Below are 22525 nucleotides of genomic sequence, written 5' to 3'. Positions count from 1 at the left end.
TTGCTCTGGATGAGGCCATAAAAAATAGTTACCGTCAATCAGTTTTCAAAATAAAACCCTACTGAAGCGTCACACATCGATTTTGAGAAATTTTTGGGTTTCAGTAAATAATAAGACTGAACGATTTTGGAAAATAATCTAATTGCAATTGCGATTTTTACCAATATTGCGATTAAGCAATAAATCAAGTGTATAGTATGACCAACCACAATATTAGTAGATTAAACATATACTGTTCTTTCATGTAGTCAGGCCTGTGTTAGGATGAAATTAGGTGATGCATGTATTGCATGAATTATTATTATGAGCAATAGTGGAGAAAAATCAAATTATAATAAAATGAGAAAGATAATTTGAGAGTCAAGTCATGGCATTAATAATATGAGATTATATCATCAGGTACCTACCTACAGCCCAGGAGAAAAACAAAGTTCACTACAGTAAGCGCTCAATACAAAACCCCAGTTCCTCCAAAAAAACTCCAAAATACTCAGTTTGAGGTTCATTTCAAAAGTTGGTCAACGAAAATAAACCAAGTGACGCCTCTCATGTTTAAGACAAGCTTAGTAATTCTCCGACAACACCCGAGTTGCCCACCCTCCCAGCCTCCGATTCTGGTAAGCACTGGCTATAACTCGGAACAGACTGCGCCTCTTTCGGACTTGTGAGTTTGGTTTTGAAACGCCATACATAGATATTTCCTTACTGACTGTGTGTGTGTGTGATGAAGGCGCCAATTGCCTCAATTTCTTACCTTATACACCTTATTTCTGTTATGTATTTTTTCTTTCCGTCAAAGCAGTATGACCTGACGAATTAAACCACCACACCACCATGTTACCCGCAGGTGGTGGGGCCAATTTCATTCCCTGTGTGACTCTTAAGTTTCTGTAGTGCCAGCTTCTGTCAAGCTTAACACCACTGTACAACAAGTCAAGATAAATCGTAACGTACGAAGTTGATGCTTCCCCTGCAGACGGGTTTACTCTTGCGTGTCATGTGAGTAATTGCAACCTTTGCGATTAGAAAATCGCGTTTTATCATATCGCAATAATATCGCAAATGCAATTAATCGTTCAGCCCTAGTAAATAATAGCACAGTCGGTCTAGCTTTTATGAAAAGCGCCTTGAGATAACTGTTGTTGTGATTTGGCGCTATATAATAAAATTGAACTGAATTGAGTAATGATACTCATTTTGATTTATTTGGAAGACTGAAGTGAACCTTCTTTTTTTATTTTATCAATGTCTGTTGTCCACTGTGGATCCCACACATCTTTCTGATGGCCTACTTTATTGTTTTCAACTTGTTTTTTTTGTTTGTTTCTTTGTTTGTATTTTAGGGAAAATACATATTATGTAGAACTTGGAGCATGTTTTGGATTTTAGATAAACCATTAAAGCATGTTCACTGAGTTACAGAAAGTGTAGTGTGTGCATACCGTACCTCTCTGGCAGTCAGAGAACTGGCCTCTTTGCCAATGGTCTGCAGCGCCACATGGAGTTGGCCCTCAAGGATCAGCTGTTTGTTGTCCTCAACCACATAGGCCTACACAGACAGACACATCACAAACTGGAGTTTTTCCAATACTTGATACGAACTGGTATCTCACAGTCCTTCAAAATGAACGGTTACCATTACTTGACACTTATGAAATTCAGTGCATCAAATCATGTTTTCCAAACTGCTGGGTTGGATTTGCACTGATTTGCCAAAAGGGTTCTCTGATCTCTCACAGTGCCCATCCCTGGCTCTACAGGTACAAATCACTTTTGTGCCACATTTCACTGATTTAAATGGCGCAAAAGTGAGAGCGTGCGGAACTTAAGACGGAAAAAAAGCATTTGAAACCAGTAGAACCAGATTCAAGTGTTTGTGCTAGTAAAATATCCAAGACATTTATTTTGTGAGAAATTATTCTACAGGCGTACGACTCTCATGGCATGAATTCACATACTGATTTTTGCCTGTGCACATTTTTTCCATGACTTCTGCAGCAGCTGTAGCAAAAATGTAAGCATATGAGTTTCTTCATTTGTGTTTCTAAAAAATAATTTGTGCCTAGAATGAAGAATTTACAGTGGGTACGGAAAGTATTCAGACCCCTTTAAATTTTTCACTCTTTGTTTCATTGCAGCCATTTTCCAAAAATCAAAAAGTTCATTTTATTTCTCAGTAATGTACACTCAGCACCCCATCTTGACAGAAAAAAACAGAAATGTAGAAATTTTTGCAAATTTATTAAAAAAGAAAAACTGAAATATCACATGGTCATAAGTATTCAGACCCTTTGCTCAGTATTTAGTAGAAGCACCCTTTTGATCTAATACAGCCATGAGTCGTTTTGGGAAAGATGCAACAGGTTTTTCACATCTGGATTTGGGTATCCTCTGCCATTCCTCCTTGCAGATCCTCTCCAGTTCTGTCAGGTTGGATGGTAAACGTTGGTGGACAGCCATTTTCAGGTCTCTCCAGAGATGCTCAATTGGGTTTAAGTCAGGGCTCTGGCTGGGCCATTCAGAACAGCCACGGAGTTGTTGTGAAGCCACTCCTTCGTTATTTTAGCGTGTGCTTAGGGTCATTGTCTTGTTGGAAGGTAAACCTTCGGCCCAGTCTGAGGTCCAGAGCACTCTGGAAAAGGTTTTCGTCCAGGATATCCCTGTACTTGGCCGCATTCATCTTTCCCTCGATTGCAACCAACCGTCGTCCTGTCCCTGCAGCTGAAAAACCCCCCACAGCATGATGCTGCCACCACCATGCTTCACTGTTGAGACTGTATTGGACAGGTGATGAGCAGTGCCTGGTTTTCTCCACACATACCGCTTAGAATTAAGGCCAAAAAGTTCTATCTTGGTCTCATCAGACCAGAGGATCTTATTTATCACCATCTTGGAGTCCTTCAGTGTTTTTTTTTAGCAAACTCCATGCTTTTCATGCGTCTTGCACTGAGGAGAGGTTTCCGTCGGGCCACTCTGCCATAAAGCCCCGACTGGTGGATTGCTGCAGTGATGGTTGACTTACTACAACTTTCTCCCATCTCCTGACTGCATCTCTGAAACTCAGCCACAGTGACCTTTGGGTTCTTCTTTCAAGTGCAGCAGAAATTTTTTTGTAACCTTGGCCAGATCTGTGCCTTGCCACAATTCTGTCTCTGAGCTCTTCAGGCAGTTCCTTTGACCTCATGATTCTCATTTGCTCTGACATGCACTGTGAGCTGTAAGGTCTTATATAGACAGGTGTGTGGCTTTCCTAATCAAGTCCAATCAGTATAATCAAACACAGCTGGACTCAAATGAAGGTGTAGAACCATCTCAAGGATGATCAGAAGAAACAGACAGCACCTGAGTTAATATGTGTCACGGCAAAGGGTCTGAATACTTATGACCATGTGATATTTCAGTTTTTCTTTTTTAATAAATTTGCAAAGATTTCTACATTTCTGTTTTTTCCTGTCAAGATGGGGTGCTGAGTGTACATTACTGAGAAATATAATTTTGGAAAATGGCTGCAATGAAACAAAGAGTGAAAAATTTAAAGGGGTCTGAATACTTTCCGTACCCACTGTAACTATTGTATTAGTGGGAGAGGAAAACTCTTCTACAAGTTTGCAACTCCTAAACTATTTTTCTGTAACTTCAAATTTACTGATACACATGTGACTATTTTCTCTAACTACAAATTCCACTGCCACAGGTACTCAATTGTTTTGCTCCAATAATACCTTCATAGTTTTTGGTTAGATCTAAAGGTTATGTCTTGTCCATGGTCTATATCACAACAACTATATCAAAGGGAGTCCAACATAATCAGGCTCTCTGACTTATCGAGCTTCTCTAAGCCTGACACTATGTCATGGAGCTGGTTAAGATCTGGCTCTGTTGAGTACCTTCCAGATGACGATTATGTTGAGGTCCAGCTCATTACATTTCTTGACAATGTGGGTGATGTCAGAGTCTCTGTCCTCATTGATGAGAGTCTTGCTGCTGGAGGATGTCCTGGATGATGCCACATATACTCGCTGAGACTCTGAGGTCCGACAACCACGGAAGAAGAAATCTCCACAGGGTGTGGAAGAACTGATTATCTGCATAGAGACAGTAGCAAGGTGAGGAAAATAGTACCCGATTTGGGTAGACAAAGAGAGCAGAAAATACATGACCAAGGAATGCCAGGTTGTTGACTTCCCTTAACTAACTTTCCCCTACAGTCAGTGCACTGCCCCAGATTTTATAACACCAGCCACACAGACAAAAATTACTGATAAAGTTGCATTAAGTAGTAATATTATTAGTCATGCCCCATATGCCACTGCTTTATCATGTGAATCTTTTGACTTGATCTTTTTTTTTGACTTTACTGTTCCAAGGGAGATTTGTTTCACAGTCAGTTCCAACACTGAATACATAATTGCGCTACAGAGAAGGTAGTTAATTATAGCTTTAATTTAGTCTGACAAAGTACACACACCGAGGTATCCACACTGCCTTATTTTCCAGGATTATTATGCCAATACGCCGGCTCGCTGCGCTGCATTAAAGGTACAGAGCTAGAAAGGTGGGTCAGATTTTATCCGACTGAGCCGGGAATGTTCACCAGGACCTGCCCTCAACTGGCACCGACTTATCACTAAATTCAAGATCTTTGGAAACAGCTATAAAACCTGATATTTATTTAGCCTGCTTTGCTTCCCTCGATCTTTATCAACTAACTTCAATAATTTCTTCATCCAACCATCAACCTGCCTCTTAAACCGAGTCAGCTGCTGCCCCCGTGTTCATGCTCGACACCTTCTGTTGCAATTATTGTTACTAGTCCTATTGTTATTATCATTAACATTACGATTATTATCATAAACATTATTATAAATATCTGTACCATTATTGATTCAGTCTGTACCAACGTCACCTTTACGGTCTGTACTTCTGTGTGTAGGCTGCTCCCCACCTACCCCTCCATCCCACTCTCCCTCTTTGGCTGTCTCTTCCTCTCTCCTTCACCCCCAGTCGAGGCAGATATCCGCCCACCCTTTCTGCCTTTTAAAAGGAAGTTTTTCCTTGCCTCTGACACCTAGTGCTTGTTCTTGGTGGGAATTGTTGGGTTTCTGTAAATATTATCAGAGTACGGTCGAGACCTGCTCTTTTATGAAAAGCACTATGTGACTGTTGTTGTGATTTGGCACTATATAAATAAATTGAATTGAATTTCACTTTACCCGTTCATTTCCCAGATTCAGGTCTGCAAAGGTGTATTTTTCCACGGCATCCGAGGTATCTGTAAACAAGAGACAAAACACAGCCAAATTAGTGCTTAATAAAATCTAACCAAAGCACAATCATGTGTTTGTTTTAACAGTATGAATTACCTTGGTGGGGCCTGCATCGTGTGGCCCTGAAACACAGCTTGGCTCTTTCTCTGCTGGTGAGTTTACAGTCTGGACAGGGAGAGGGCAGAGAGAGAGAGAAGCTGTGACTAATACTAACATCAAACAGGTTTGTCTTGGGAAAAATATCAGGCGTAAGCTCTGTATAGATAGAATGACATAGTGCCATTTTTCTTAAGTGCATGTAGCAGTAACACTGGAATGGCCTATTGCTAAGTATACATTTAGATACACAACCTCTGGTAATCACATCACCAAGGTTCGATGACACATTAGCCAGTTCCATTTATTCATGAAGGTCATGAGATATGGCTAAAAGTTCCAAAAGTAATAATAGATAAGTGTTACTTTGAGTTGAGAGGCAACTTTTTTCTGGACACATCCAAGAACAGGTATGTGGGAGAGATTCTGAATGTGCAGAAAGCCTTGAGCATGAGCAGAAAACCTGCTGAAACAGGAGCTATTAAAGGCCAGGAGTTTATAACTGAATTAGTATGAATTCATTTGTCATTGAGGTGAAAAGGTGCCACATGCACATTTAAAGAGGTTAATTCACCAAAGACAAAAAGAGGAGGAAGACTAAATCATGTGCTGCCTCAGCATTTAGTTAATTAATTAGAAATTATCATATTATATTGCTTTTTTGTTATATAAAAGCAATATATTTTATATTTTCTATAAAAGTAATGGCTACAGAATGCTTGAAAGCCTTACTGTTTTATATTCAATACATTTGTTATATTTTGAAGTGTCACCTGCCACCAGAATATTGTGTTTCCCTTTATATAGATCATTTCCTTGCATTCTGGTGAAAATTAAGTCTTTAATGCTTAAAGCCTTCCTCCAGTGTATTTTGACGTTTCTATGATTTTTCATATTTTTCTGAGTCATTTCCATACAATGCTGATTAGCCACACCGTTTGCCAAATATATACTGTTTTCTTGCATTGTAGAGAATTATGGAGTAATTTTCTTGAAAGTCCAGAGCATTGGTTGGAGGGGACACAAGTGAAGAGGAGGGTCTGGGGGTCCTTCCCCACAAAATTCTGCGGCCTTCCTACAGGCAGTTTACACTGACATTTTTGGTTAACGTTCTTTCTCAAACAATTAATGGGGGTGGGGTTAATAGTTGGACGTAATCAATTACCATGGCAACCTGAAACTGACCGTCTGTATCTGAGTGTTGGCTAATGATACGCTGTATTAACATCACAACACTTCAAAGTTTGTGGAATCTGGCTTCAGCAAAATTATTGGTCGTCTAATACTGGCTGGAGTATCCATTTACTTACCCATAATAAAAACTAATGTGCGAGTATCAGCTTTACGTTTTATGGTGCTCTTACTTTTACCCTGGGGGGAGGGAAATCTATTACTGTAGTTGTTGAACTGTGCTATTTTGTGTACAGTTAGAATAAAATAGTATACTTGATGATACGTACTTCATCTGGTTGACACTAAATAAAATTAATAATTTTATGCAGTTGTTATCATAAATACATTGTACTGATGATGCAGACTTGTATTAACTGTTACGCATGTCTTACATAAACTACCTATGTATTTTAATATTTATGAACTGCAATTAAGACCATAAGACACATCAATTACAAATGTAAAACACACCAAACACCAGATTGGAACTTTTTAAAATATGTATATGGATGTATTAAATGTGTATGGTCAAAATAAAAAAATGGCCCATTTAAAACTAGAAAACACTTCAGAGCAAACCAAAGCTGTCCAATTAAGATTTAATTAATAGAAAATAGTTTAATTAACATCTACTGGTTCTACATGAAAATACACACTGAACATTCTTTAAACTGAGTATAGTGACAATTTTCAAAATACTATCTTGCAATGTTGAGAACAAAAAAGTCATACAACAAGCGTGCCACAGACCTATTTGTTTACCTGATATCATCTAAATCTCTTTTTAGATAGGTTTTAAGATTTTTCACAAATGGCACATGTGAGTATGTCTTGTGTCTTGCTGTGGATAATATTAATTGTAGGAGTGATCTGGCTTTGCCTTGATTTATAACTCAACCTGAAAACCGGGAACCAAGACATTTGTGCTGATTTCACATTACTGTCTTGTTTTAAACCGTTAACTAATCAAGGCAGTCTGCCTAATCCATCTGCAATTTATTATTGACCATGATTAGTTCCATTAGTGTCTGGGCTGCTTGTATCTGTAGCTGGCTGTACATCTCTGGTTGTGCTCGTACTGGCTAAGGCTGCTCGTGTTTCACCTGGGTCTGTGCTAGTACTGTGTGAGGCTGGATGTGGATAAACTGTGCTTGTACTGGCTGATGATTCCACATCTATTCTACTGAGTTGTGGCTGCACATTATCATTCGCTATCAACCTTGACATGAGAGTGAGGTGGGGCCTTCCAGCTCTGCGCGAGAGTGACTTGATTACTGTCATTGTGTATGCCGGTGTCTCATCAGCTGGGCAAAGTTGATTTGCGCAAAGTCTGCTTTATCAGTTTTACATCTGTTTTTCATTGCTGCTCCATTCAGGTGCACTGCATAATACTGCTTTAACGAGGTCTCGTGCAGATGTAAGTCATGTGAAGGACAAGGTAAGAAGGCAGCATTTGTGTTATGCCAATTGTTTAAACATCTGTTGATAAGCAGGCTGTCATTTCACGAGCTACAGCTACGTATTTAATAGATCAAAGCAGAACAGCAAAAGGATAAATACCCAAGAATTCCTGGCAATGACATGAGTGAGGGAGAATCCAATGGGGGAGGGATAATGGTGATTTGTGTGTAAGCCATTGCCTGTTTTTGTGTGTGTGAGTGAGAGAAAAAGAGAGAGCGCTCTGTCTTTATTCTCATAGCGTAGGTCAACTGAAGCAAGTTATTGTTACTTTGTTACATCTAGGCTAGTAGACCCAGCAATAAAAGAGAAATATTTATTGCAGGGTTTAAGCAATCGGATATTGAACTGGGGAAGAGCAATATTCAGTATAAACTGCAGCTCATTGTTCACCTGGCTGTTTTTATCATTTATATATAATGAAAGGTTCTGTTAAAATGGAGAGTTCAGCTGTGCTCACCACTCACGCTACATACAGCTGTGTACACACACATCCACCCACACACACACCCACCACACACAAAAAGGATAGATTAAAAATAGACCATAGGAAATGAAGCAAAGACGACTCAGTGTGCCATACACACCTTTATCCTTGGCTGGGTTGATACACTTGTGGAGGCGCCAGTGCTGACTGCTGCTGGACACCTGGATGATGTGGAACTCACGCACCCAGCTTCACTCTGGGAAGAGAATGCAGATTAAAACAAAGTTTGGGCAGATAGGTTGTTCAGATGGAAAAAAGCAAAAGCTGCACACTTTAAGTATGTACTGGAGGAGTGTGGCATGCTGTGTATCTCACCGTATTAATGTTCTCCACATCAATAAAGACCAGTGTTCCACCGCTGCCTTTGTCATCCTGACTTTGATGTGGAGGAACACTGCTGCGGCAGGCCACCGCCTGCACACTCAGAGAGCGACTGGCACAGATAAACACTGTGACGCAACACCCGATGACTTCATATGAAGAGAGAGGAGGAAGAGTTATCTGTGAAAATGTGTTTACCATGTTTGATGTTTACAATTAAACACTGGGGTGGACGATGACATCGGGGGGTGGGCACAGGACCATTTCTACTGGCACAATGCAGGTATTATCTGCATTTATATTTAATGATTCTGATTGTGAATTTGTTATTGAATAACCCAGAATATAATCATGTTGTCTTGGTGGATTCATTAGTCTAAATGTGTCAGGGAAATTGAAATGATGTAACTCATAATAAAGTCAGGGCTCAGTTTTAGGATTTCCATTTATTTCCTCTTCTGATATGCTTTACTGCATACATTTTATTTGCAAGTCACATCGATCACTGCGTTCCATCATATCAATCCAACGTTTTTTTTTGCTAAGCAGCTTTCATTCATTCTTTCATCAGCTGATTTTACTTGCGGAGCCGCCGGCTACTTTCAGCAGTAGGTGAGATGGCTGGATGTGCAGGCTTTCTTTCCCTTTGCTTGCTTCATTAGAGAATTTAGTGCAGTTTAGTGACTTGTCCGACTCCTTAGACATGTGTTTAAAACACAGGACCAGCCTCACATGTGACTGAATAGAAATGACCATACATTCTGTAAAACATGTTTCTTACGGACAGACCGACAGCCAGACTCTCTGACTTTAACTGTCTCCATAGTAAAGTTGATGGGAGAAATAAAAGAAAGAAAACTTTCTAATAAATGAAGAAAGTTGTGTGTGGGGCTTTTTGTTCAGACCTACAATGAACTCTAAGTGCACTGAGTGCACTTGAGTTTAATGTTATCGGTCATGATTTATCAGATCATTCCGATCAACTGCAGCTTCAATTTCAAATGAATTTAACGGCCACCCAATACGGGGCGTGTCGATTAGTAAAAGACTTCCGAGAAGGATGCACTGGTGTGTCCTCGCTCATTGCTCCTCGATCCTTGGAGCACGAATAAGAGCTTTGGGACGGCCTGCAAGTTGGTGGAGAGGAGCAACTTCCGGTTCAAGCGAGGAGCGAGGAAACGATAAATAAGAGACTTGAGAAGCACCCTTAGAGTTTAAGAGTCTGATAGCTTGGAGGAAAAAGCTGCTCTGCAGTCTGGTGGTATGGCAGCGGAAACTTCTATCTCTCTTCCCAGAAGGCAGCAGGGTGAACAGGCATTCAACAGGAGACAAATCTGGACTGGTGGCAGGCCAGTCAGATTTGTCTAGACATGCACTCTGTGTCTACAAAGCCACGCTGCTATAGCCTGGATAGAATGAGGCCTAGCAATGAAATCCAGAAATAAGCATAGATGTCCCCGGATGGCAACATATGTCTCTCTAAAATCCGAATATATGCCTCTGAGTCAGTGGTACCTTCACACACATGCAGCTCACAAGTGCTGTGGGCACTGATGCACCCCCATACCATCACAGATGCTAGCTTTTGCACCTTTTGCTGATAACAATCTGGATGGTCTCTTATCTTCGGCACAGAGAACTCGACGTCCATTTTTCCTGAAAACAAGCTGAAATGTGGACTTATCTGACCACAGCACATGGTTTCCACTGTTTTTCAGTCCATCAAGGGGACATCCCGCCAGCGATTCTGCATACAATTGATGTTTGGCTTCCTCCTAGCGTAATACAGCCTCAGGTTGCATTTCTGGAGCGGCAGCGGCAGACTGTGTTAAATGACAACGGATTTCCAAAGTACAGCCGAGCCCATGTGGCTATATTTGTCACAGAAGCATGACACTTTCTTAGGCAGTGTTGTGACGGCTTAAAGGTCACGCACTTCAGCAGTGGTTTCTTACCTTGTCCTTCACATACTGAGATGTCTCTAAATTCCTGAATCTTTTTACAATATTATGTACGGCTGAGAAAGATCTAACTCCTCTGCAACCCTGCGTTGTGAAATGTTCCCTTTGAACTGACCAACAATTTTCTCAATTTTGGCACATAGAGGTGAGCCATGACCAATCCTTACTTGCAAAGACTTTGTTGGAAGCTATTTTTATCCAATCATGACACCTCATCAGTTACTAATTAGACTGCTTGTTGTGGATTCTTCCAAACAGGTGTTACTTGAATTACTTCTGTATACTTTACTATTGTTTGTGCACTTATTTTGACTCTGTCCCAACTTTTGTTGAGTCTGTTGCAGGCATGAAATTCTAACTTTGTTTATATTTCCAAAAAAACACAATTACACTGATCAGTAAAACTACTGAAAATCTTTTCTTTATACTTTTGTCAGTTAAATAAAGGTTCACATGAATTAACAAATCCCAGTTTTTTGTTTTTATTGTATTTTGGAAAATATCCCAACTCTGGAAATGGGGTTTGTATATGAGTTTTTCCTTTTTGATACAGGCTGCTAATGTTGATGCTAAAATTAGTAGTTTGTATCTTTACAACATAATGCATGCCTTCAAGCCAATTCAACTCTCTTCAGATTACCTAAATGTTTACCTGATTTTGATTCCTTTCTCCGTGCTTTCATAGTAGAACAAGAAGTTGATTTCATGGACTCCCTCCTGGTCTGGTCCTCTGAGCCAGAGAGGCAGCTGGGTGGACTCCCCCGGTTGCAGCGTGCTGCCATGTATTGGGATCTCCATCACACTGGACGGCTGGCTGAAGTCCTCAGCTGAAACCAAAATCTCAGATGCCACTGAGCCTGGCTGGGGGTGTGTGGCTAAGGTTTTATAGGCCGAGCAGTTTTCAGCTGAGGTCGGTGTGAGGGGTGTTGTGGCATGGCTACCAAAAGTGAAGAAATCAGGGTGTGTGGATGCCACTCGAAGTCCGCACAAAGCAACACTGCTGACATTACAGAACTCAACATAGGCCTTCCTGATCTCACCACACAGCAGAGCAGTGGGAAACTGCAAGAAGAAGACCTGATTTACACACACACACACACACACACACACACACACACACACACACACACACACACACACACACACGTTGACAAACAGGCAGCATTGGCATAACTGCATAACCTTTTTATTTATTTTAGCATTTTCTATTTATAGTGTCAAAGAAGATTTGTTTTGTTTGTTTTACTACTATGGCTACGGCTTTGTCTTTTATTGTAAAGCACTGCTTTTTACTTTACTTTACCTCATGCTGCTATTCAGCCTGAGGCAGTGGCTCACTACATTTCTGACTGACATTAAACTCTTTTCAAAGTAGAAATGCTGCACAGGCAGTGATTTGTGTTTGTGACACGTAGTTGTAGTTTCAATAGCTTAACGTAAGTAGCTGATGATATGGCAGCTCGGTATTTGAATTTACATTAATTAAAGAAAAACTGCAGTTAAATGAATAGTTCGACATCATGGGAAATATGTTAATTTGCTTTCTTGCCCCGAGTTCGATGAGAAGATGATACCACTCTCATCCCAGTGGTAAATATGAAGCTAGAGCCAGGAGATGGTTAGCTTTATGATGATGTGATTTTGGCTTGTTTATTTTGTGCATCTTTATTTGAGTCATCTTGTGCCACTTCACCTCCTTTTCATTTCCCAGGAAAATGTTTAATGCCTTCTATTACATATGTTGAGCAGCCTAATTGTAAAAGTCTCTGGTGCATTTGAATAGCAGCGGAATCAAATGTTTTGGAATAACTATCACACCATTGTTATTCCTTTTCTGAGTTTGCCCGTCTCACAGAAATCCCCACCACTGAACTGTACCTATGAGAGACACCATAACAAGGACAGCTGAGATGAATGCTTCATTTTCTTGATGGAGAGCTAATCAGCAGTCAGAAATATTGAAAGTGAAATTGCATGCCTTATTATGCAGTTGTTTTATGTAGGGAAATGTCAGAAGTAAATTGCATTTAATGACAGTATCAGCACATACTCAACATTAAATCATTCAGACTGTGTTTGAGGCAATAAAAATCTGTTCCATAGTCTCTAGATTTGGCATTGCAGGATGAGTGTCTCTACAGTCAGTAGTCAATCGTACCTCCATTAGGGGCATGGGTGGTGTTATGATGGGATCCAGGCGTCGATCAGGACCATGTCGAACCAACATCTTGTCCTCTTTGGTCTGGTTGAGTCTTGGGCCCTGGATCTTTAAGTCCTGTCTGCCCCGAACCACCATCAGATCAAAAGTCTGCTGGCCTGTGGACCAGAGGAAATCCACACTTTTATTGCGGCAGTAAAGCACAAAACCTCCCGAATGGTCCATCACTGGGATTTTTGTTTTCTTTCATAAATATTTTCTCTAAAAAATTGTACCTGACAAAAAGATAGTTGAAAAAGTAACAGTTCCTTTCACATTGTTCTTGATCCTAAGACAGTAATTCCATTAAAGGGATGGTTTGGGTTTTTTGAAGTGGGGCTGTATTAGACACTTATCAACAGTCAGTAAATAGCAGTTAGCATGTCCCAATTTGGAGAAGAAGAGAGTTGTACTGGCATGGAAGCTAAGCAATGTACAGCTGTGGACAGGTCAGCACCGGAAAAAAATATACGTTCACTATATTTAGAATATATTTTAGCACTGTACCTTGCCATCAAACACCTATTTCCTTTATACAGCATGCAGCTAAGTTGCGCTTATGCGTTGGAGAACTGAAGAAAATGTAGTTCCAAAGGAAAGTGCTGTCTGATAGCAAGGATTAGAGCTCAATATATTCTAAATATAATGTCATTGTTTTAGTGAGCCTTCTTTTAGGGGGCTAAAATACGTTTTGCTGCCAACCCTGTCCACAGCAGTACATTGCTTAGCTTCTCTACTTAACTCTTTCTTTCTCCAAACTCAGGACCCGCCAGCCGCCACCTACTGCAGGTAATTCACTGACTGTGGATAAGTACCTCATATAATACCACTTAAAAAAACCTGAACTATCCCTTCAGGAAGAAAAATTACAAAGAAATTACAAATTAAATTACGACATACAGCATCTACTGACACAGAAATGAGTATGAACTGATACTAAAGCAACCGACAATAAAAGCAAATATCAGCAGACACATCTGTATGCCTCACCCTCAGTGCTGGGAGCCATCTGTCCAGAGGAGGCTGCAGCCAGGTTGTACACTACACCCACAATGTTCAGCTGGCCAGTTCTTGTGGCAGCAGCCTGAGCCGAGCCTGAGATCAAATGTCACAGGGACCGTTAGCAGCAACATAACTACATTTTTGTTCAGCCTGATGTATCTTATGTATCTTAGGAGCCAAAGAATGTCCAGTTCTGATAATTACTTGCTGGAGATTTCCAAGAGTTGCTCTTTATGCATTTCTATTCCAGATGTAAGCAGATATATGAGCATCTGGGGTGCACGCACACAGCACAAACAGACAACACACAGACACACACACCACACACAGATGTGCGCTCAGGAGTAACCAGTTTTACTGTCTACTTTCTGCATTAACCAAATTTCCTAACCTTTGTATATACAAGAAACCTAATTTTCTAACTGGGGAAGGAATTCGAGAAGCCTGATTCCCCTGCTAGATTTCTTCTGGAGAAAGCGGAATTGTTGGCCAGGTACTATGTACTCTGGATTCTATGTGACTTTTTAAAAGTGAGCATGTACCGATAGAGTTCAGACATGGATAATACTGCTGACCTGCTGCATCTAAATGCAAAATTTACAGTAACCATGCGTGGAGGTGGGCATGGTTGGCAGCTGCAGACGGGAGAGGTGGGGGAGCAAAGCCTGGGAGAGCAAATTGTTGCAGCTGTTCATTAACTAATTACACTCTCCATCTAAATGCGGTAGTGTGATGGACCTAAGGCATCTGCCAGCCTGCCTGTGACACACAAGCATTCAAGAACTGCTGTGGGGGGCTGAAGGGGCTGTGGGACTGTATGAGAAATATTGTTTATATTGAAGACGCTACGGAAGAGGACAGGGCAGGCAAGCAAGCCAGGAAGCCAGAAGCTGGTCTGTACAGGAAAATTTATGATGGAACTCTGTGCAGGGCAACTACAGTAGCAGCTACACCATGTTACTACTGTGCACACAAACATAGTCCAATTTCCCCTATAAAGTGATCCTGTGAGTGACCTAGTTCCTTGAATGCATGAAAACGTATGGAGTCTGTAAGTCGCTAAAGTCGGAAATTTTCAGACATGGCCAGACAGTTTTATTGAACAGCATACCAGCTTATTTGACATGATTGTTTAACAAGCAATTGAGGATTATGTTTTCAACCATTCTAGCCAGTTGTTGCTGGGGATTTGATACTTCATCAGGCTGATGATCCCTGCTCCACTTGTGCCACTAAATCCATAAGACAAAACTTATGGATCCTAAAGCTGAGGGTAGGCAGTTAATTTTAGAAGCATTTGTTGAAATTCTCCTTACATCTTGACAGAAATCAATAAATCAAAGGCTCTGACATAGAATACAGTGGGCGGCAGGTGCGTTTCTTTAGGATAATTTCAGAAAAATTTCTAGTATCACTGGCTAGCTCAGTTGGTAGAGCACAGAACTCGTAATCCAAGGATTGCGTGTTCGACTTCCCCTCTAATTAATTTTTGTTTCTTATCATCCTCATCACCTCTTCAACAAAGTTGTTATGAAGACAGTCAGGGGAATCCAATCATACATTTCCAAACGTAAAATATTCTGAAAGAGCCATCAGGAAATGTGTAACGTTAAATACGTAGATTCCCCTGAATGAGAGGTGCAGGAATATCCTCTGCCTGGGAATGATGGTAAAATTCCATAGGTTGATGGATGTGGACAATCCCTAGAACGCACACAGTCTAGCATGTGCTTTATTGTGAGCATGTGAAAGAGTCTCGTAAAATCTTTGTGGAAGAGGATTATAAAAAGGTAAAGGAAATAAAATGGTCTTCTGTGAGGATTGAACACGCAACCGTTTGAGAGTTAGTCTTGTGCTCTACCAACTGAGCTAACCAGTGACACTGAAAACCCCTTTGAAATTATCACTGACAAACGTTCCTTCCGAGCCATGTGTTAAACTACTGTTTTGTTATTTGAGTTCCCGAGGAAATTACTGCGTTATCACGGAAAAACAACATTAGTTATCTCGAGATCTCAAGATAATTACCCTGTTATCATGGGAAAACAGAGTAAGAATAATATCTGCATGGATGGCGGTTCAGTAGAAAACCGTAACATCTTCAGTTGGCCACTAAAAAGGAACAACTAAGTGTCTTAAGGACAATGTGGAGTGGATGGCCTACAAGATCCATGATATTCTTTAGTTTGGCATTCGTTCTCTTTCATAAGATGACCTCCACTGAATTAGGGGTAAGGCCAATCACAAAGCCAGCTTTTTTAAATCAACTTATTGATCCTATTTTTATCATCACTAGTAATGCTGCCTCCACAACAAAAAGAACACTGGCTATAGTGCCTTGATAAAAGTATAAAGCAAATTCTGCTCACATCAAAGGATCTTCATTTCCTTAGGAAAAACAGCCATGACTGGGCCTAATTTGCTATCAAGGCAAACACCAAGATATTCATATGTTGAGACAAATTCGATTTGCTGATCTATGATGATCACAGGAAGAACCTACTCCTTCCTCCTATAATCAATAATGCAGCTTTGTTTTACCAACATTTAGTTGTAAAAAGTTTGACTCCAATTCACAAAAGAGGCAACTTCATTATTACAGGCCTGGTCATCAACTCTATTAAGAAGACCAACAAGGGCAGTGTCATCAGAAAATTTCTGAAAGTGGCAATACACCTTAATATGCCCGTAATCAGCGGTGTAGAGGGTGAATAAAAAAGGGGATAAAACTGTGCCCTGTGGTGCTCCTGTTTTGTGATGGGATGTAACAGGAGCTTATCTAAAATCCCAGGAGTAGTGGTGTTGTGTAATTTAAAATAAATTAATTTTTGGGCTAAAATGTGTGGTTGAAGAGTGTTAAAAGCACTAGAAAAATCAAAAAACATAATCATGAAAAGTGAACTGGCCATTGATTCAAGATTACTATAAAAGCTATGCAGCATAAAAATGAGAGTGTCGTTAACTCCTTTACCCCTCCTATATGCAAAATGCAAAGGATCTTGAAAGGCCGACACTTGTTTAGACAAGTGACCTAGGATTTCATGATATGCAAAGTAAGCGCTATGGGGTGAAAGTTAATAACGTCACAACAGGACACATTACTTTTTTTGGGAATTGGTACAAGGCAAGAAGTTTTCCATATCACTGGAATTTTTGATGATGACAATGAGAAGATGAAGTACTGAACACAACTGGTCGGCACAGACTTTCAGGGTGCGGGGATCCAGTCTGGCTGCTTTATTATGTTTGAGAAGTTTCAGCAGCTGTCGGACGGCGTCAAAATTAATAGAATAGAAGAATAGAATAGAAGATAGCTGGGCTACTGACCTCCTGACCACATGATGCCAGAGATGAAAGAATGCTCTTGTGAGCAGCAGAAAAGTCAAGGTAATGAAACCTAGCAAAGAAATGATTTGCTTCATCAACATTAATCCCAGAGCTGAGGGGGCTCCTATTACTGGTTCCATAGCCAGTAATGGATTTCATACCATCCCAGAGGGACCCGAGTATTTCTAATTGACATCTGTCCCTCCACCTTACCCTATGTTTTTAGTTGCCCTGTCTGATTGTTTTTAGCTCTTTGAGCAATTTTAATTTTGTCTTCATCCTTGAAAAGAAGCTCTCCTTAATGTTCGTATAGAACAGATCAATAGTTTTGTCATGCATGCATAATAATTTAAAAAAATTAAGCATTCTTTTCAGTTGGGTACTTTCAAAATCTAGCTGTCTATAGTATCGCCAACCCCTCCTGGAGAGATACCCCTCCAGGAGGGATTGGCGATACTAGAGACAGCTCATTGTAGCACATACTCGCTTTACACTTAGCAGTTTTTAGCTGTATTTCTACAGTATTCCTGTGTAAGTACATTGAGACCAACGAAGAACCGGAGTCACATTCTTTTTATGTGTACACCGACTAGACCAATAATATAGCTGATTCTGATTGGTCAAACACCCCACACTTTACCTTCAGAGAGTCAAGTGAGCACCTTACCATTTTGGTCTCCTCTGGACCCATATGAAACTCCAGGATTACCTCAGTGGTGACAATATCATCTTTCTGTGTCATCTGCAAAAGTAAACAGATATTGAAGACACCATGACAAAAAGAAGAGATCATGAAAATCGTAGTTTGGGTTTTTGTTGCATCTATCCATCATAGCTGAATAAAAAGCACAATCTTTAAGAGGAAATCTGTCTACTCCGCCCACCCCTGGAGTCATGGTCTCCTCATTGGTGATGGCCTCTCCTGCCAACTCTTCAGTGGTCTTCTCCTTCAATGGAGACACACCATCGGCAGTGAACCTCCAGAGGAGTGAGAGGTTGGACAGAGCCAGAGAAACCTTCAGAGGGTTCCTAAACATCACCTCCACTATGATTGGCTCTGCAGGACAAAGACAGAAAGAGGGTATACTGAGCAGGCACAATTCAGTTCAATTTGATTAGATAGTGATGGGGTGGCATATTTTTTATACTATGACAAGCATTCTTAAAGAGGTGGTTTATGCTTTTTCCCTCTCCTTTATTGAGTTCTACACCTTTTTTGTGGTAATAGGTTTGCAAAGCGAAAAAGCCCGAAGTCCAGCCCAAAGGGACTTCCCATCTCCCACAGAAAACTCTGCTCTGAACTGCCTGAAACAGCTTGTTTGCAGTCCAGCTGTTTCCCTTTCATCCCTGAGCTAAATGCGCCTCCTATAACACTCGCCAAGCATTAGTCTGACACGCCATCAAAAACACAGTGGAAAAACTCTGAGCTGCAGCACACACGTCCTCTCGCTTCCAAACACTAGCTACCCTCCAGGCAGTCAGTGGACATGAAGTTGTTACTGTGATGTAGAGACAGAGCTCAGTTAAAACTTTATGGATGAAAAATACTTTTGTTACAGATTAATAACTCACCACTCTGAAACTCTTGCTCCAGTCTGTGTTGCCAAGCTGGTCGGCAACATGTAGCCTCCAGCTGAATGTAAGCTGCTTACGGGCTTCTCGCTGACCCACCCTTCTCTACTTCTGATTGGCTATTAGTCTTTAATTAGGAACTGCGCATGTGCAACTCCCAAAAAAGATCATTTAGAGACAAGATGAATCACTCCATAGCTTAAACGAAGCCTTTAACACAGGGTGAAAAGAGGAGCTACAGCAATGTGCAGTATGAAAAAAATATGGTGTTTTTCTGTTATTTAACCATATAAACCTGTTCTGGTACAACCCCTAAATAGGATTTTGAACCTGAAAATGAGCATAATACCACCTCTTTAAAACAATATGTCGGAACACCAAAATACCTAGTACATAGTTCCAGAGTATTTCTAAATAATAGCCTAGGTACCATTAAAATAAAGTTTCACTGTGCCTGCTGATGTCCTCTTACCCTCTACTACAGCTAGTGGGTGGCGCAAGTTGTCTGTCTGGCTGTTCAGGCAGCACTGGGTGGGCTGGAAGTTTACAGGGATGGCCCCATGATTGGCGGCAGCCACAAGCTGCTCCTCTAGGTGGCACCACACAGCTGCCAAATCCTGGTCATATTCCTGGTCTAGGGACACATGAGTTGCTGCCTGCTTTTCCCCTACGCACATCAGACATAAATTAAGTGAAAAACAGATAATTAGTTTTTATATTTAATGTAAATAATAAAGTCTTTCCTTAAAAACAGCCAAAGGCATTGTGGAAAACAGAGAAAATATTTTACTGTATTTTACTTTTATGTTTAAATATATTAACCATTTACTGACTTTTGCAGACTACCGTTGGATATAGCTAGACGGGAACACAGTTAACATGTATGTATCACTCATTTTCATTACAATGGACATCTTTTTAATTAACAAGGGCCATGCTGACGATTCAAAGGAGTGCAGACTTGGCAAAGAAATATCAAGTTTGTTACGGTCAGCCATGTTTTTGTTTGGCGAAATTTACACTGGGAACTGGCAAATACGTTTGTTTTATTTCATTTTGAATTTAGACTTGTTTGTCTGTATGCAAGATTGTTGGTTTTAATATGTTTATAAAGGTTGAAAACATCAATAAAAACTAAAGGGGGAAAAAAGACATTAGAGAGAGAGATAAGTTAAAAATGTTAAGAAAGCAAGAAAGTTTGTTTTTTCGCAGGCTGCATCACTGATGGACTTATTTTGCGTTGAAGCCTTAAATGATGAACATCTTGAGTGTGAGGGACACTTGCCCCTACTTATCAAAGTGAAACCATGAATACAGTCCATATCATTTTCATTTTTTTAAATTATTAGAGAGCATCATCAAATTAACATAAAGGGGCGCATGTCTAAAAGGGGCTTAAAATGAACCCTTACAGCTGGGACTCTAAGTGGTGTTTATGCTTGTGTGATGCATGAAAAACCTTGAGCAAGTACCCAAACAAATGGTCACGGGTGACGAGGACTAAGCCCCACTCTTTCAGTCAAGCTTGAATGAGATCACAAATTACTAAACAGTGTGTTACCTTCTGCAAGGCAGCGTTCATGTCCAAAGTAGACCCTTGTGGCTGAGCTGTGGATGTAGGGCAGAGGCAGCTGGGGGAGGCTGACTTCATTTCCCCCTGTCACACTCTGAAAAACACACACACAACTCCATTATTTAAGTGTCAACCTGTGTTTTACCTCTGAACCTATTCTCTCTGTTGTGTGTACTTCCTAAGCACTTACTCAGTGACTGTATATGGCTTCAGTCACTTGGTGATACTGTTATGTATGTCTGTGTCTGGTCTACATAATTATTAGGGTATGATGTTTTGCTTTTTGTTTTTTATCTATGCATGTGGGCACTTCCTGCGATGGACTGGGGTCCTGTCCAGGGTGTACCCCACCTTTTGCCCGATGTAAGCTGGGACAGGCTCCAGCCCCCACTATATGCAGGATAAGCGGTTGACGATGGATGGATGGATGGATGGATGTGGGCACTTTTACTTTACTACAGTCTCCTGTAATAAAAAGTAGCATATTTGGCATAGAGACATGGTCACAAACTGTAGTTACCTTGTAGACATAGAGATACTCTCTGAGAAAGGCGCCCTGCTGTGTGGCCGTCTGCCTGCTGTCATTGGTCAGGATCTGTCTGAAGGCTATTATAGCATTCTCTGGTTGGCGAAGTGTGAAGGACTGTCGACCAATTGTGAAGTTGATATGGTCCTCTGCTAAAGACCAGCCCCTTTCCTTATACACCTGCATGGCTTGGCAGTAACATCGAAGTGCATGCCTCCTCTACACGCAGAGCCAGTAGGGACGACAAGTGGCAGGACAAAAAAAAAAAAAAGAGGTTGTGAGGTACACAAGGCAACCAATGAGGAGCACAAAATGAAAGGAAGCTAACAGTAACTCAATCAAATAGTGTGGAGAAACATAACAGAGTGACTTGGAAGGTGGTAGGAGGCAGACTCTAAATCCAAATGGGGACAACCACTGTGTCATAGACAGGCATATCACCGCATATAAACTTGTTTAGAGATCCTCGGCACCAGTGTCAAGTTAGACCACAAGGATCAATGATTGCTAAACAGCTCACCTGTCCTGCTTTGCTGAAACGATGACCAGCCAGGATCATATGGAAGGCAAACTTGCGCACCATAGGGTTACGCATATTATTAAAGCAATGAGCAGCCTGTTCCAGCAGCAGAGCACTGCGCAGGTCGGAGTCCTGGACAAAAACAGTAAAATAAAGATCCAAGCAGAATAATCCTGTACAATTTTACTTACTTATAATTCTGCTTCTATGAATGATATAAAAACACAGTTAAGGGAGTAACTCCTTAGGCTTCTGGATTCAGAACTGTAAATGAACTCAGGTCATTACTCTCGTGTGGAAGTTAGCACTGGCCCGAAATGTGCTTCGAAGCTTCGATAGTAATTAACAGGGGTCCAACTGTTTAAACATCTGTGGATAAGCTGGCTGTCACAAGCGACAGCTACATATTTGATAAATATAAGCAGAACAGCAAAACAAGGATAAACACCCAAGAGGTTCTGGCAATGACATGAATGAGGGAGAATCCGATGGGGGAGAGATAATGGCGGCTCTTTAATGTCTGTGTGTGTGTGTGAGAGAGAGAGAGAGAGTGAGAGAGACAGTAATTAAAACAGCAAGTTATTATTACCAAAACTTTGTTTTTTAACTGTGTTATGTCTAGGCTAGTAGACCATAGTGCAGGACTAAGAGAATGAGGAGTTAGATAAAAGAGGAATATTTACTGCGGGGTTGAATGGACAGGAGATTGAGCCAGGGAAAAGCAGAAGACTAGGTGTGTGCCAAACCAAGTTGGTGGCTGCTGTGCAGAGCAGGTTGGAACCGTACCGAGTCCAGACTGAGAAACTGAACTGAGCAGGTCCAGAGCAGAATATGGGAATATACTAGACGGACTGGCGTTCAAGGAGAACACACGGGATGAGCGCTATTGCCGGTAGCGGGACTAAAACAACACGTTATCACTTTTAACTTTTTTTATAGCCTACTACATGTTCTTCTTCAATCGGCCTAATAAAATGATTTAAATGTGTTCTTTTGTTGTAGCCTGTATTTAACTTTTTTTTTAAAATCAGTTTTACAAAACTTT

General features: G+C 40.8%; 2 protein-coding genes across 2 annotated transcripts in view; both read right to left on the bottom strand.

Annotated features, from left to right (window-relative positions):
* Positions 1-3942: 3942 nt before the first annotated feature.
* On the bottom strand, positions 3943-13969 carry LOC119900193 (trafficking protein particle complex subunit 8-like). The gene is made up of 7 exons (XM_038714951.1): positions 13951-13969; positions 12922-13079; positions 8797-8982; positions 8582-8677; positions 5364-5432; positions 5214-5272; positions 3943-4085 (listed from the first exon to the last, which is right to left on the bottom strand). The coding sequence occupies exons 1-6, from the start codon at positions 13967-13969 to the stop codon at positions 5231-5233; spliced, it is 570 nt and encodes a 189-aa protein (XP_038570879.1). The 3' UTR covers positions 3943-4085; positions 5214-5230.
* A 47-nt stretch (positions 13970-14016) lies between these two features.
* The window catches only part of LOC119900192 (trafficking protein particle complex subunit 8-like), a 96766-nt gene continuing 88257 nt past the window's right edge, over positions 14017-22525 (bottom strand). Inside the window, exons 12-18 of the mRNA XM_038714950.1 lie at positions 21481-21612; positions 20955-21179; positions 20423-20528; positions 19334-19528; positions 18174-18346; positions 17957-18031; positions 14017-14055 (exon numbers count right to left, since the gene is read on the bottom strand). Coding sequence (XP_038570878.1) covers positions 14017-14055; positions 17957-18031; positions 18174-18346; positions 19334-19528; positions 20423-20528; positions 20955-21179; positions 21481-21612 — 945 coding nt within the window. The remainder of the gene's footprint in view (positions 14056-17956; positions 18032-18173; positions 18347-19333; positions 19529-20422; positions 20529-20954; positions 21180-21480; positions 21613-22525) is intronic.

This window comes from Micropterus salmoides, unplaced genomic scaffold (assembly GCF_014851395.1).
Source record: "Micropterus salmoides isolate LMB-PRFRI ecotype aquatic unplaced genomic scaffold, ASM1485139v1 Ms_hic_scaffold_13, whole genome shotgun sequence".
NCBI classification, from domain to species: Eukaryota; Metazoa; Chordata; class Actinopteri; order Centrarchiformes; family Centrarchidae; genus Micropterus; species Micropterus salmoides.
This window is presented reverse-complemented; position numbering and strand designations above follow the sequence as displayed.

Coding starts and splice junctions, on each gene's coding strand:
- LOC119900193 (XM_038714951.1), bottom strand. Junction 8,678..8,796: donor ATGTGGAGAACATTAATACG/GTGAGATACACA, acceptor TTCTCTTCCCAG/AGTGAAGCTGGGTGCGTGAG. Junction 5,273..5,363: donor ACGATGCAGGCCCCACCAAG/GTAATTCATACT, acceptor TCTTGTTTACAG/ATACCTCGGATGCCGTGGAA.